The sequence below is a fragment of the Mustela lutreola genome, chromosome 8 (genome assembly GCF_030435805.1).
Source record: "Mustela lutreola isolate mMusLut2 chromosome 8, mMusLut2.pri, whole genome shotgun sequence".
Lineage (NCBI taxonomy): Eukaryota > Metazoa > Chordata > Mammalia > Carnivora > Mustelidae > Mustela > Mustela lutreola.
This window is the reverse complement of record NC_081297.1, coordinates 89,314,848-89,329,365: the sequence shown is the minus strand read 5'-3', so window position 1 is coordinate 89,329,365 and position 14,518 is coordinate 89,314,848. Positions and strand designations below refer to the sequence as shown.

General features: G+C 36.7%; 1 protein-coding gene across 17 annotated transcripts in view; it reads left to right on the top strand.

The window, feature by feature from the left end:
- Positions 1-14,518, top strand: part of PLEKHA5 (pleckstrin homology domain containing A5) — a 277,031-nt gene that overhangs the window by 213,945 nt on the left and 48,568 nt on the right. For 8 of the 17 annotated variants that reach the window (XM_059185923.1, XM_059185925.1, XM_059185918.1 and 5 more), the window contains 5 exons: positions 1,478-1,589; positions 2,695-2,741; positions 3,566-3,754; positions 4,578-4,695; positions 13,384-13,502. In XM_059185923.1, coding sequence (XP_059041906.1) covers positions 1,478-1,589; positions 2,695-2,741; positions 3,566-3,754; positions 4,578-4,695; positions 13,384-13,502 — 585 coding nt within the window. Of the gene's footprint in view, positions 1-1,221; positions 1,446-1,477; positions 1,590-2,694; positions 2,742-3,565; positions 3,755-4,577; positions 4,696-13,383; positions 13,503-14,518 lie in introns of those variants that run through there. The other 9 variants (XM_059185930.1, XM_059185921.1, XM_059185922.1 and 6 more) reach the window with 2 other exon arrangements.

Sequence of the window (14,518 nt, the reverse complement as noted above, 5' to 3'; positions counted from 1 at the left end):
GAGATATAGCACTGCACATAGACCAGTTACATAATGACTCTGCACTTTAGGATTCACAACTGTAAAATAAAAATAATAGTGCCTACCTCTATCAGTATTGTAATGACTAAATATGTTGATATTCTTGAAGCAGTTAGAATAGTATCAGGCACATAAAATAAACTAAGTGTTTATTAAATAAATAACTAAATGGGGCACATGGCTGGCTCAGTCGGTAGAGCAGGTGACTTAATCTAGAGGTTGTGAGTTCAAGCGCCACATTGAGCATGGACCTTCCTTTAAAAACAGTAATAATAAATTAAGTAAAGAAGCAAACAATGAGGGCAACATAAACAGACTTAAAAGATGGCATGTTGGCAAGAAGTATTGTTGACCACTAAAATTCAACAAGACTGTTCTGATCTGCAAAGAAATTTCTTTTTGACTTGGAGAAGCAATACATTAGGAAAGTGGACAGAGAACATGACTAGTTAATCTATAGAAAGTAGAACAGATTGCTAACAAGTGTTTGAATATTGTTCAAAGTCACCAGGAATCAGAAAAAATACAAAATAATAAAAAATGAGATTTTCATTGTACACCTTTCAGATAGGTAAAACTTACATAAATTTTTTAATTATTGCAAAAATAATATGTATCCTATATACATGTGCATATATCTGATTTTTATCATTGAAATTCACTCCCTAGAAGTCTGTGTCAGTATTCACATCCCTGGCTTGTTCTTGTGTTTGGGTCTTGTGTGAATACTTCCTTTTATTTTGATGCTTTTAGCCCTGTGGCTTGGAAAACTGGATAACTAAGGTTACGTAGTGCCTTTTTGAAGCAGCGTCGCATAGTCTATATGTTTATAGACATTAAAAGCATGTTTTCACCCCTCAGAGTACTTTAGCTGTATTGTCTGTATTCTAGTATCTTCAGTTGTCAAAAACTGATATTCAGTGAAAAAAATTTTTCTGGTCAGTATGACAGTTTTGTACTTCATTGCCCCCCCTTTTTAAAATAAATTTATATTCCAAAAAATGATATTTCTTGTTATCCAAACTATCAGTAAGTCATAGAGTTCTATTAGAATCTTGTTGAAAACCAATATGATCTCATTTTCTAGAACTTAGGAAATTAGTATACTTCCCATTTCTTTTTTCTTCTCCCTTAAAATTTTTTTTTGAGTTTTGTGAGTTTCTATTTTGTTCTGTTTTCTTTCTGTTTTCTATTTTTCAGTCCCTTGTGACCAGCAGTAATGCAAGGCAAAGCTTATTGAAGAGATGTGAAATAGTGCACTTAAGTCTGAGAAATTGAATTTTTTCTTTCTCTGTTTCATCAAAGGCCACAGATGTTGCAAAATTTGGGAGAGTCAAATAGATCATACTAAATATTCTCAAAATTTGATCCACTGCAATTCTCACTTTTTAAAATATGTAATTAGTGGAATTTACAACTTTTTTTTCCCCTATATATGGGCTCTTTTTCCTGAAAGACTGAATCAGCAGGAATTCAGCGTGCACAGATTCAGAAAGAACTTTGGAGAATTCAGGATGTCACGGAAGGACTGAGTAAACACAAACAGCAAAGAGGCACCACAGAAACAGGTGAATCAGCTTTTCGCAGTAATTGACCATAATCTGATGTCTGAGTGGAATGACACGAGGCACCTGGCTCACTCGGGCAGAACAGCATGCAACTCTTGATCTTGGGGTTGTGAGTTCAAGCCCCGTGTTGGATGTAGAGATTATTCTACAATAAATAAGTAAACTTTTTAAATAAATAAGCAAACAAGTGAATAAATGGAATGACACATAGAATTGGATTTCTTTTTGTTATTTGAATGGATTTTTGGCATCAGAAAACAGGTACTCATGTAACATTGAATCAGTACACACATTTATAAAACAAAGCAAAAGTTCACAACAAAAATTAGTTACTATTTTTTGTGTATAATTATACACATGCATAATGTTTTGCTTTTATGAATTTTTCCCACAACAAAAAATGGAATCATTGTATACTTATTTTTCAGCAATTTGGTTTTGGCTCCTGAACAGTACAGTGCAATAATAACTGTGTAAGAATCCATTGTATAGATGGACTCTAATGTATCCTATTTCTCTGTTGTTGGACATGTAGGCTGTTTTCAGGTTTGGGGTTTGTTTGTTTTTTTCTGTCATAAACCATGCTGTAATTGTATATATTAGTGTTTGTATGTGTGTTATTTGTATACATAACTAAATGCACATGCTAGTACTTATGTATCACAAGAAGCTGGAAATGAGCACACAACTTTCATTTTGATAGTCACAGCCACATTGTCCTCCTAAAAAATTGTACTGAATTATGCTTAAATCAGTAGTGCTTCAGAAAACTATTTCCTGGTACTCTTATTTAAACATATTTTAACTTGTATTTCAATTTGTATTTTTAAATGTAATTGGTTTCAGATTCTGAAAACATTAATTAAAAAAGCAATTAGAAACTGAAGGCTTCATTTTAAATAAATGAAATGGGGGCGCCTGGCTGGTACAAAGGAGCATGTGACTCTTGACCTCAGGGTTATGAGTTCAAGCCCCACTTTGGGTGCAGAGATTACTTAAAAATAAAATATTTAAAAATAAAATAAGTGAGATGAAATGATTTCTCTTTTTTGTAGATTTAAATTGTTTCATTTAAGTAGTTAATATTTTATAATTTTTTTAACAGGTATGGCAGGGTCAAAGCCTTTCTCAACAGTTAAGTACAAAAATGAGGTAAGTTTGGATTGTCTTTCTCTAAATTACTTTAAAATAACACATGAATTAGAATTTGTCTTCTCTTCATAACAAAAATGTTTCCTAAATATATTTAAGGTATTGTTTTAATCTTGAAATTTCTCTAATTCAGTAATTTGATACTTCTAACAGATGTGGTTTTTCTTCCCTTAATGCAAAAAAAAAAAAAAATGGACTCACTACTTTTCATCTGTGTTAGAACTTTAACATTGTCATACTTTTTCTAATATAAGTAATTTGAATATTTATCATTGTTTCTTATTCTTCATAAAATTTGTAGGATGATTGATAGATAAGTTGGCTGTGTGTCATGCATATCATTAGAGAAATTACAACTACAAAGAGATACTGTCAACCTGATGGAAAGCATCCGTGGTCTTGAATTTTGTATTAAAACCAATCAAATCTTTAAAAAAAAAAAAATAAATAAATAAAAAAATAAAACCAATCAAAAAGAAATGTTTCTTTATTTTGTCTCTTAAAATAACAATAAAAAATAGTAAGATTTTTAAATTAATTATTTTCTTTTATTTTTAAAGTGAAATAACAGTACTTTCATACATCTGTTTTGTTGCTAAGCTTCAGATGAAAGCTAACCTGTGTGTTACCAGGAAAAAAAAATAGATAAGGCCAGATTTAAGGCCCAGTTACTGACTATCATACTTTGCATTTTTTATTTTGGCTTGGCAGTATCCCTTTAATTATCTTAAAGTGACTTTAAGTTAACTTACCATTGCAAAGAATTTAGATATACTTAATTCAATGTGCTTATCTAAATAAGGTGACTATTCTACAATCTTTAGGAAGAGGAAGTAGTCCCACCTCGTCCTCCACTTCCTCGGTCCTATGACTTTACAGAGCAGCCTCCCATAATCCCCCCTCTGCCCAGTGATAGCAGCTCCTTGCTCTGTTATAGCAGGGGCCCAGTCCATCTGCCTGAAGAAAAGAAGATTCATCAAGTTCAAGGATATCCAAGAAATGGATCTCACTGTGTAAGTGGCTTCAGTAGCCACAGAATAATCAATCATATACCTGATTTTTAAAGTTAATTTATTTTACACTCAAATGTGTTTTTTTTTTATCATAACCCCACTCACTTTTAGCCAATGTTTTTTCTATCTGTTTGTTTATATATAGTTATCATTTGTGTTTTTCCTGTTTTGGTTCTACCATTCTCATTTTTTTATAATTTTAATACTTCATAATTTCATATTTTTAATAAATGTTTTTGTAAAGTGGTTAATATACCATTTCAGGATATTAGAGGCAAAATATCTTTGGATCAGAAAGAAGTGAGAATGAAAAAAAATTGCTGCTAGGAATGATAAAAGGGTTAGGATATGGGCACTTCCACCTAGGAAAACTATTAGAGGATGTGGACATTGCCAAGGAGAGATGTTACCCATGGAAGCTGGAAATAAGAGGTTTGGGGTTAAACAAATAAATGTAAAATGTGGTAAGCCAAAAGAGAATGAAGGGGATAAGGAATAGGGCTAATTGAATTAATATGATGTAATTATTTTCAGACTTCAGATGTGCTGTGATAAAAAATGCTCTAATGACTTTGTCCCTAATAAGAATATTCTTAATTTGAAAACTGAAACTTTAGCTGGTTAAAAATATTTCAGATATTTTTTTGCTATATGTATATATCAATTATATATATCAGTTGTGCCTGTACCCAAGATAGCTGACAGAGGCTTTTAATTTTCAGTGTTTGATTTAAGGCTTTAGAAGTAAACATTGTAAAAGAAACTTGTACCAGTTTTTTGGTTTTTTGTTTTTTGTTTTGAAATTGCACATGTTCCTTTCAAGGGTCCAGATTATAGACTCTACAAGAGTGAACCTGAGTTAACAACAGTGGCAGAAGTTGATGAATCTAATGGAGAAGAAAAATCAGAACCTGTTTCAGAAATAGAAACTTCTGTAAAAGGTCAGCATTTGGAGATACGTTTTATCTCCTGTGTTTTCTAGACATTTAAACAATAATAAAATCAGTGTTGGCCCAATACATATATAAATCCACAATCCCTGATCTGAAACCTTTGGAATCTGATGAGCTCCTGAATTCAGAAGTTTCAGGTATTAGGACGGTAACATGACCCATAAACCATACATTATACATCATCTCAGCTAGGCAGGAGGCCACATCCCTTTCTGAAATAAATTAATATTTCTGGAATATTCACCCAAAGAGGAATAAAGACCAAAAAGCTTCGTATCAGTCCAGGTTAGGTTTTAGCTGAGAAATAAGTACATTGCAGACTTTTTTTTTTTTTTTTTAAGATTTTATTTATTTATTTGACAGACAGAGATCACAAATAGGCAGAGAGGCAGGCAGAAAGAGAGGAGGAAGCAGGCTCCCCGCAGAGCAGAGAGCCCGAGTCGGAGCTCGATCCCAGGACCCTGAGATCATGACCTGAGCGGAAGGCAGAGGCTTTACCCCACTGAGCCACCCAGGTGCCCCCGTACATTCCAGACTTTTAAAAAGCTTTCCATTTCCTGAGATTTTGGGGTAGGGACATTTTGGTTTTCTTCAAAACCAAACTTACTCAGAATTGTACAAAAAAGATTAAGGGTCAAGGGGCACCCTACTGGATCCTTTGGTAGAGCATGTAACTTTTGATCTTAGGGTCATGAGTTGGAGCCCCACATTGGGTATAGAGTTTATTTAACCAAAAAAAAAGTAAATAAACAAATTCAATGACATAGTATTCTTATTGGGTGTACTCTGACTTTTTAAAGCTTATTTATTTAATTATTTTTAGTAATCTCTATACACAACATGGGGGTTCAACCCTGAGGTCAAGATTTGCACACTCTTCCAACTAACCCAGGCTAGCAGCCCTGATTTTTTTTTTCTTTTTTTTTTCTTTTTTTTTTTTTTTTTTTTTTTTTTTAAAGATTTTATTTATTTATTTGTCAGAGATAGAGCGCGAGCGAAAGCGAGCACAGGCAGACAGAGTGGAAGGCAGAGTCAGAGGGAGAAGCAGGCTCCCCGTGGAGCAAGGAGCCCGATGTGGGACTCGATCCCAGGACGCTGGGATCATGACCTGAGCCGAAGGCAGCTGCTTAACCAACTGAGCCACCCAGGCGTCCCTCTTTTTTTTTTCTATACTGATAATTCTTTAGGGTTGTAAAGAAAAAGGATAAAGGGGGCTATAGTCAAGAATAAATAGATAGAAAAGGCCAAATACAGTGCAATGATTCAGTCTTGTTTGGATTGTGGTTTGTTTGTTTTAAAGTCAGTTAATTAATATATAATGTATTATTAGTTTCAGAGGTGGAGGTCATCAGTCATCAGTCTCATGTAATACCGTGCTTATTACATCACATGTCCTCCTTAATGTCCATCACTCAATTACCCCATCTCCCTACCCGCCTCTTGTCTAGCAATCCTAAGTTTGTTTCCTGTGATTAAGAGTCTATTATGGTTTATCTCCCTCTCTGATTTCATCTTATTTTTTCCTCTCTTCCCCCTATGATTCTCTGTTTTCTTTCTTAATTTCCACATGAGTAAGATCATATGATAACTGTCTTTTTCTGATTGACTTATTTTGCTCACCGTAATACCCTCTAGTTCTACCCATGTTGTTGCAAATGGTAATATTTCTTTTTTTTTTCTTTTTTTTTTTTATGGCTGAGTAATAGTCCATTGCAAGTACACACACACACACACACACACACACACACAAAACATCTTTATCCATTCTTTTGTCCATAGCGATCTGGACTCTTTCTATTGTTTGGCTATTGTGGACATTGCTGCTATAAACATTGGGGTGCAGGTACCCCTTCAGATCACTACATTTGTATCCTTTGGATAAATACCTAGTAGTGCAATTGCTGGGTCATAGGGTAGCTCTATTTTTAACTTTTACTTTTACTCTATTTTAACTTTTTTTTTTTTTTTTTTTAAAGATTTTATTTATTTATTTGACAGAGAGAGATCACAAGTAGGCAGAGAGGCAGGCAGAGAGAGAGAGGAGGAAACAGGCTCCCTGCTGAGCAGAGAGCCCGATGTGGGACTCGATCCCAGGACCCTGAGATCATGACCTGAGCCGAAGGCAGCGGCTTAACCCACTGAGCCACCCAGGCGCCCCTCTATTTTAACTTTTTGAAGAACTTCCATGCTGTTTTCCAGAGTAGCTACACCAGCTTGCATTCCAACCAGCAGTGTAAGAGGGTTTCCCTTTCTCTACATCCTCCCCAACATTTGTTGTTTCCTGAGTTGTTAATCTTAGCCATTTTCACTGGTGTGAGATGGTATCTTACTGTGGTTTTGATTTGTATTTCCCTATGCCAGGTAATATGGAATATTTTTTTATGTGTCTGTTGGCCGTTTTTATGTCTTCTTTGGAGAATGTCTGTTCATGTCTTCTGCCCATTTCTTGATTGGATTATTTGTTTTTTGGGTGTTGAGTTTGATAAGTTCTTTTTTTTTTTTTTTAGTTTGATAAGTTCTTTATAAATCTCAGATACCACTCCTTTATCTGATAAGACATTTGCAAATATCTTGTTCTGTATGTTGTTTTTTTGTTTAGTTGACTGTTTCCTTGCTGTGCAAGAGCTTTTTATCTCAATTAAGTCCCAGTAGTTCATTTTTGCTTTTGTTTCCCTTCCCTTTGGAGATATTGTCTTGCAAGATGTTGCTGCAGCCCAAGTCACAGACATTGCTGCCTGTGTTCTCCTCTAGAATTTTGGTGGAGTCCTGTCTCACATTTAAAACTTTTATCCATTTTGAGTCTGTTTTTGTGTATAGTATAAGGAAATGGTTTAGTTTCATTCTTCTGCATGTTACTATCCAATTTTTCCAACACCATTTGTTGAAGAAACTGTCATTTTTCCACTGGATATTCTTTCCTGCTTTGTCGCAGATTACTTGAACATATAATTGAGGGTCCATTTTTGTCTTCTTTATTCTGTCCCAGGGTTCTATGTGTCCATTTTTGTGCCAATACCATACTGTTTTGATTATTACAACTTTGTAATAGAAGTTGAGGTCTGGAATTGTGATGCCACCAGCTTTGGTTTTCTTTTTCAACATTCCTCTGGCTATTCAGGGTCTTTTCTGATTCACTACAAATTTTAGGATTATTTGTTCCAGCTCTTTGAAAAAAGTGGATGGTATTTTGATAGGGATTGCATTGAATGTGTAGGTTGCTCTAGATAGCATAGATATTTTAACAATATTTGTTCTTCCAGTCCATGAGCATGGAATGTTTTTCCATTTCTTTGTGTCTTCCTCAATTCCTTTTATAAGTGCTCTGCAGTTATTAGAGTACAGATCCTTTACCTCTTCGGTTAGATTTATTCCTAGGTATCTTATGGTTTGGGGTGTAATTGTAAATGGGATCAATTCCTTAAATTCTCTTTTTTCTGTCTCATTGCTTTATTGTTTTGTTTTTTGCAGTTTTTTGCAGTTTTATACATCTCATTGTTAGTGTATAGAGATGCAATGTGCATTGATTTTGAATCCTGCTATGTTGCTGAATTCCTGTACAAGTTCTAGCAATTTTGGGGTGGAATCTTTTGGGTTTTCCACACAGAGTTATCATGTTATCTGTGAAGAGTAAAAGTTTGACTTTTTTGCTTATTCAAATGCCTTTCATTTCTTTTGTTGTCTGATTGCTGAGGCTAGGACTTCTAGTAGTATTTGACAATGATAGTGAATTTAGTATATTCTTTACCTGTAAGGTCGCTGTTTCTGTAGATTGTCTCTGTTCCTTTCTAGTCTGTTACTTTGGGGCTCTCTTTCTCCTTAAAGAATCCCCTTCAATATTTCTTGCAGGGCTGGTTTAGTAATCACAAATTCTTTTAATTTCTATTTGTCCTGGAAGCTTTCTCACTTATATCTCCTTCTATTCTGAGGGTGCTTGGGTGGCTCAGTGGGTTAGCCCACTGCCTTCGACTCAGGTCATGATCTCAGGATCCTCTGCCTGCCTCTAAGTCTACTTGTGATCTCTCTCTGTAAAATAAATAAATAAAATCTTTTTTATAAAAAAATAAAACTCAATCCCAGGACCCTGGGATTATGACCTGAGCCGAAGGCAGAGGCTTTAACCCACTGAGCCATCCAGGTGCCCCTACCTAAATGTTTTTCGTAGTAATTCAGTTGTTTTGCTGGGATTTTCCAGATACACAGTTATGTCATACTTAAATTTTCCTTTTTTCCTTTCCTTATTTTATATCTCTTCCTTCTCTGGAGCCAGTGGTTGCACAGTAGTGTTAGTAGAGAAGGTAGCAGATATCCTAATTCTGTTGTAGACATCAGTGGAAAAGCTTAAGCTTTTAAAACTTTTCCCATGGATCATGGTACTGGCTTTCATATGGGCTATCATATTATGGAAGTATCCATTTATTCTAATTCAGTAAAGCTTTCCTTGTTTTTTGTTTGTTTGTTTGTTTGTTTGTTTTTAAAGATTTTATTCACTTAGAGAGAGAGACCACAAGGAGCAGAGAGCCAAATGCAGGGCTTGATCCCAAGACCCTGGGATCATGAACTGAGCAGAAGGCAGATGCTTAACCGACTGAGACACCCAGGCACCCCATTGGTTGCCAACTTTTAAAGAGTGGAACTTTGGGGAACTTTGTTGGCTCAGTGGGTTAAGTGTCTGCCTTCAGCTTGGATCGGCAGGGGGTCTGCTTCTGCTCTTTGTCTCTCTCTGTCTCTGTCTCTCTCTGTTAATAAATAAAATCTTTTTAAAAATTAAAAAAGGGAATGTTGCCTGTGTTTCCTTTTATTAAAAAAAAAATAAAAATAGAAATTGGAACTTAGCTCTGTCAGCTAAGAGTCTGACTCTTGATCTCAGCTCAGGTTTTGATCGCAGGGTCATGAGTTCAAGCTCCGTGTTGGGATCCACTCTGGGCATAGAGCCTACTTAGAAAAAAAAAAAATGGGGACTTTATAGCTTTTCTTAAAAACTCAATAGATCTAGGAGCACCTGGCTGGCACAGTGGGTAGAACATATAACTCTTGATCTTGGACTTATAAATTCAAGCCCCACCTTAGGTGTGGAGATTATAAATAAATAAAATCTTTGGGGGACGCCTGGGTGGCTCAGTTGGTTAAGCAGCTGCCTTCGGCTCAGGTCATGATCCCAGGGTCCTGGGATCGAGTCCCACATCGGGCTCCTTGCTCCGCAGGGAGCCTGCTTCTCCCTCTGCCTGTGCTCGCTCGCTCTCTCCCTCTGTCTCTGGCAAATAAATAAATAAAACTTTTAAAAAAAATAAAATTTAAAAAATAATAATAATAATATAAAATAAAATCTTTAGGGGAAAAAAAAACTTAATAAATCTAGTCAGAATGCCCCTGTTTCAACAGCACTGGTTTCCTGGAACTGAGTGGCATCTACCCCTTTCAGGTAGAGTATTGGGGGAAAAGTTGCTATGTATCACATGTATATTTTTAATCCCTGTGGGCAATGTGTTTAGAGCATATATAAAATAAGGACTACACTTTTTTCTTTGCTTTTGCATATTTTATTCCATTCTTTTTTCTGGCTCTTATATAGTCATAATGCCTTATGATATGTATTGGATAAACGTGACCAGTCAAGTTGACCAAAATTTAGCGATTGTTTACTAAATGACTTTTAACTCATCAGTAGGAATTTAATTAAATTGAAAAAAGTGAAGAAGTTGATTATCATTTGTTCCGTGAATGCATGTCTTTACTAATAAAAAATGCCTTGTCTGACATATGTCCTCTATAGCGTTTTGATTCTTTCTTGAAATTTACCTTGGGGCGCCTGGGTGGTTCAGTGGGTTAAAGCCTCTGCCTTTGGCTCAGGTCATGATCTCAGGGTCCTGGGATCAAGCCCCGCATTGGGCTCTCTGCTCAGCGGAGAGCCTGCTTCCCCCTCTCTCTCGGCCTGCCTCTCTGCCTGCTTCTGATCTCTGTCTGTCAAATAAATAAATAAAATCTTAGAAATTTGCCTTTTAAAATTTAGGTGTTTGGTTTTTTATCTTTTCTTTTTAGTTATCTCTGTACTCAACATGGGGCTTGAACTCATGACCCTGAGATGGAGAGTTGCATGCTTTCTCAACTGAGCCAGTTTTGCACCCCTAATTTTAACTTATAAGCACTCACCTAACTAAATTGTCTGAAGTACACAGATCAATCATGGCATAATTTCTGCCACGTGACTTAAAGTGGAACTTTCCAAAATGGATCACTAACTGGGATAATACAGGCTTTCTCTTGGTTTGAATTGCAAAATTACCTATATTATGTATCAGTTCAGCTCTTCATATTCTTAAATTATACAACCATATAATATTTGTAGAGTTCATAAACAATATTAAAGCCTAAGCTGTAGATTGTTTGGTATATAAATTATTTTTTTTTTTTAAGATTTTATTTATTTATTTATTTGACAGAGAGAAATCACAAGTAGATGGAGAGGCAGGCAGAGAGAGAGAGGGAAGCAGGCTCCCTGCTGAGCAGAGAGCCTGATTCGGGACTCGATCCCAGGACCCTGAGATCATGACCCGAGCCGAAGGCAGCGGTCCAACCCACTGAGCCACCCAGGCGTCCCTGGTATATAAATTAAAGGAGTCCTGAATGATAGACCTACCATTTGTCTTTGGGGGAGAAACTAGACTTCCTTTTTCCTTTTTCTGCTTAGTTGATGTAACTGTAAATGAGGCCAAAGAAAGTGGCATTTTTCTCTTTTTTTCCTAAGAAAACCATTGAGATTTTAACAATTTGTTCTCTTACAAATGTCCTCAGTGGTTATTAGTGCATATATTCTACTTAAACAAGACGACTATGATATGAATGCATTCACTTTTAAGATTTTATTTATTTATTTGACAAAGGCAAAGCAGGAGAGGGAACACAAGCAGGGGGGTAGGAAGAGAGGGAGACCCGGGCTTCCTGCTGAGCAGGGAGCCTGATGCAGGTCTTGATCCTAGGACCCCAGGATCATGACCTCAGCTGAAGGCAGATGCTTAACGACTGAGCCACCCAGGCGCCCCAAATGCATACATTTTATATGTTTAACTTATTTTTAAAGTTTTTTTTTTTTTTTTTTAAGATTTTATTTATTTATTTGACAGAGAGAGATTACAAGTAGGCAGAGAGGCAGGCAGAGAGAGAGAGGAGGAAGCAGGCTCCCTGCTGAGCAGAGAGCCCGATGCGGGACTCGATCCCAGGACCCTGAGATCATGACCTGAGCCGAAGGCAGCGGCTTAACCCACTGAGCCACCCAGGTGCCCAATGTTTAACTTATTTTTAGCTTTTATTTTTGTTGTTAATGATTTTGTGTTATGTGTTTTATTTTCTGTGGTATGTGTTCATTTTAGAAATTTTTAAAATTTATAAAAGAGAAAGTAGCAGTGATACATAGTTATAGTTAACAGTTATATATATAGTGATATAGTTACCTATAGGTAACTATTGATAAGGTTGTTAGTGGACTTTTTTTTTTTTTTTTTTTTTTTTTAAAGATTTATTTATTTATTTATTTGACAGACAGAGATCACAAGGAGGCTGAAAGGCAGGCAGAGAGAGGGAAGTGGGGAGCAGGCTCCCTGAGGAGCAGAGAGCCCAATGCGGGGCTTGATCTCAGGACCCCGGGATCATGACCTGAGCTGAAGGCTGAAGCTTTAACCCACTGAGCTACCCAGGCACCCCTAGTGGACTCTTTATTGAGACAGTGCAGTGTGACTGAAAAGAGACCGCATGGAAATTAAGGACATTTAGGTCAATCACTTAACCTTTCTGGGCCGTGTCTTTCCTGATCTTTAATATATGAGAGGATTAAGGTCTTTTCAGTCTCTGAAAATGTTGTGAGTGGAAAGAAGTCTAACTGGGAAACTCCAGCCATGCTGCTGCTTGAGCTCTCCGGACTGAGGAGGACATTAATGCAGATACTGGACTTCCTTCATCTTTCCTTCAGAAGGTTGTTGTGAGGATATATGATCCCTTGTGTGTTCCTAGTTTCATAATCACAATTTTTGAAGTCATCTTTTCGTCTGTAGAACTTTAGGCAGAGTACATTAATGGAAGGCTACTACAGTTTCTCTGGCTTTTCTCAAACAATAAATTTGCTCTATAAAGCCCCTAGCTGACTCAGTCAGTAAAGTATGTGGACTCTTGATCTCAGGGTTGTAAGTTCAAGCCCCACTGGGTATAGAGATTACTTAGAAATAAAATCTTTTAAAAAATAAACAAATGAAAATAAATTTGCCCTCTTTTCTGTGAGAGGGCGAGAGAGCATGCGCACACTTAACAGGGGGGAGGAGTTGCAGAGGAAGAGGGAGAATCTTGGGCAGCACAGAGCTCATGATACTGAGATCATGACTGAGGAGAAATCAGGAGTTGGATGCTTAACTGAGCCACCCAGGCACTCCAGTAAATTTGCCTTTTGATTTTAAAAGCCTCAGAGGGATGGCTGGGTGGCTCAGTTGGTTAAGCATCCAGCTCTTGATCTCTGCTCAGGTGTTGATCTCAAGGTTGGGAGCTCAAGCCCTGCTCTGGGCTCCACGCTAGGCATGGGACCTACTTAAAAATAAAATAAATAAAATAGAAGCTTCAGAAATTGAGTATGTCAGAACAAAGTGTTATGTTGTGTAAGAGATGTTTTGTAGAACTTACTACTATTTTAATTTTTAGGTTCCCACTTTCCTGTTGGAGTAGTTCCTCCCAGAACAAAATCACCAACACCTGAATCTTCGACAATAGCCTCCTATGTAACCTTAAGGAAAACTAAGAAGATGATGGATTCAAGAACGGTATTTAACTAGAAGTTAATTTCTAGAAGAATTCTTAAGCCTATATATTGCTTTCTCACACATAATTTCCTTTTTAGTGTTCCACCAAAATTTTTTTTACATACTCTAAGAAAAACTAGTCTTAATTTTTTTTCTTTTTTTTTCTTTTTTTAGATTTTATTTATTTGACAGAGACAGAGAGAGATCACAAGTAGGCAGAGAGGCAGGCAGAGAGAGAGGGGGGAGGAAGCAGGTTCCCTGCTGAGCTGAGAGCCCGACGCGGGGCTCGATCCCAGGACCCTGGGTTCATGACCTGAGCTGAAGGCAGAGGCTTTAACCCCCTGAGCCACCCAGGTGCCCCAATTTTTTTTCTTTTAAGTACATTCAGGAAATAAGCACCTAGGGGATTTGACCTACTCAGTACCTAATCTAGGTTTGTCTTGATCAGCCTTGAGATGAGGTCCACGGTTTGTGGAATCTGTTCTCATATAGCTGCCTTTTATTACATCTCTTGACACCTCTAAGAGTTTCTTTGATGAGACTGATAGACATGTCCTTTAGTCAGCCAAGGAAATGGATTTCCAAGCTACCCTGAGTTTAGAGGGCCTTTTAGCTGTGGTAGATTTGGAGTTGGCCGGTTCCCTGCCAACTGAGAAATGTGAATTGAGATTGGAGAATTGAATGGAGATTGGGAAATAAATTCCATATTTCACATATTCATCTGAGAGCCACTGAATTCAGTCTGCTGTAAACCAATCTAATCTTGGTCATTTGGAAAAGATTATCAGGGTATTTAACTCCTTTTCACCAGGTAGTCTTAGGAATTTAGGATGCAAAAGAATTTTTTTAAGTGGTGTCTTGTTTTGTTTTTTAAGATTTTATTTATTTATTTATTATAAGATTTCTTTAAGATTGTATTTATTTATTTGATGGAGAGGGAGAGAGATCACAAGCAGAGGGAGAGGGAGAGGAAGAAGCAGGCTCCCTGAAGAGCAGGGGAAGTCCAATATGAGACTCAATCCCAGGACCACGACCAA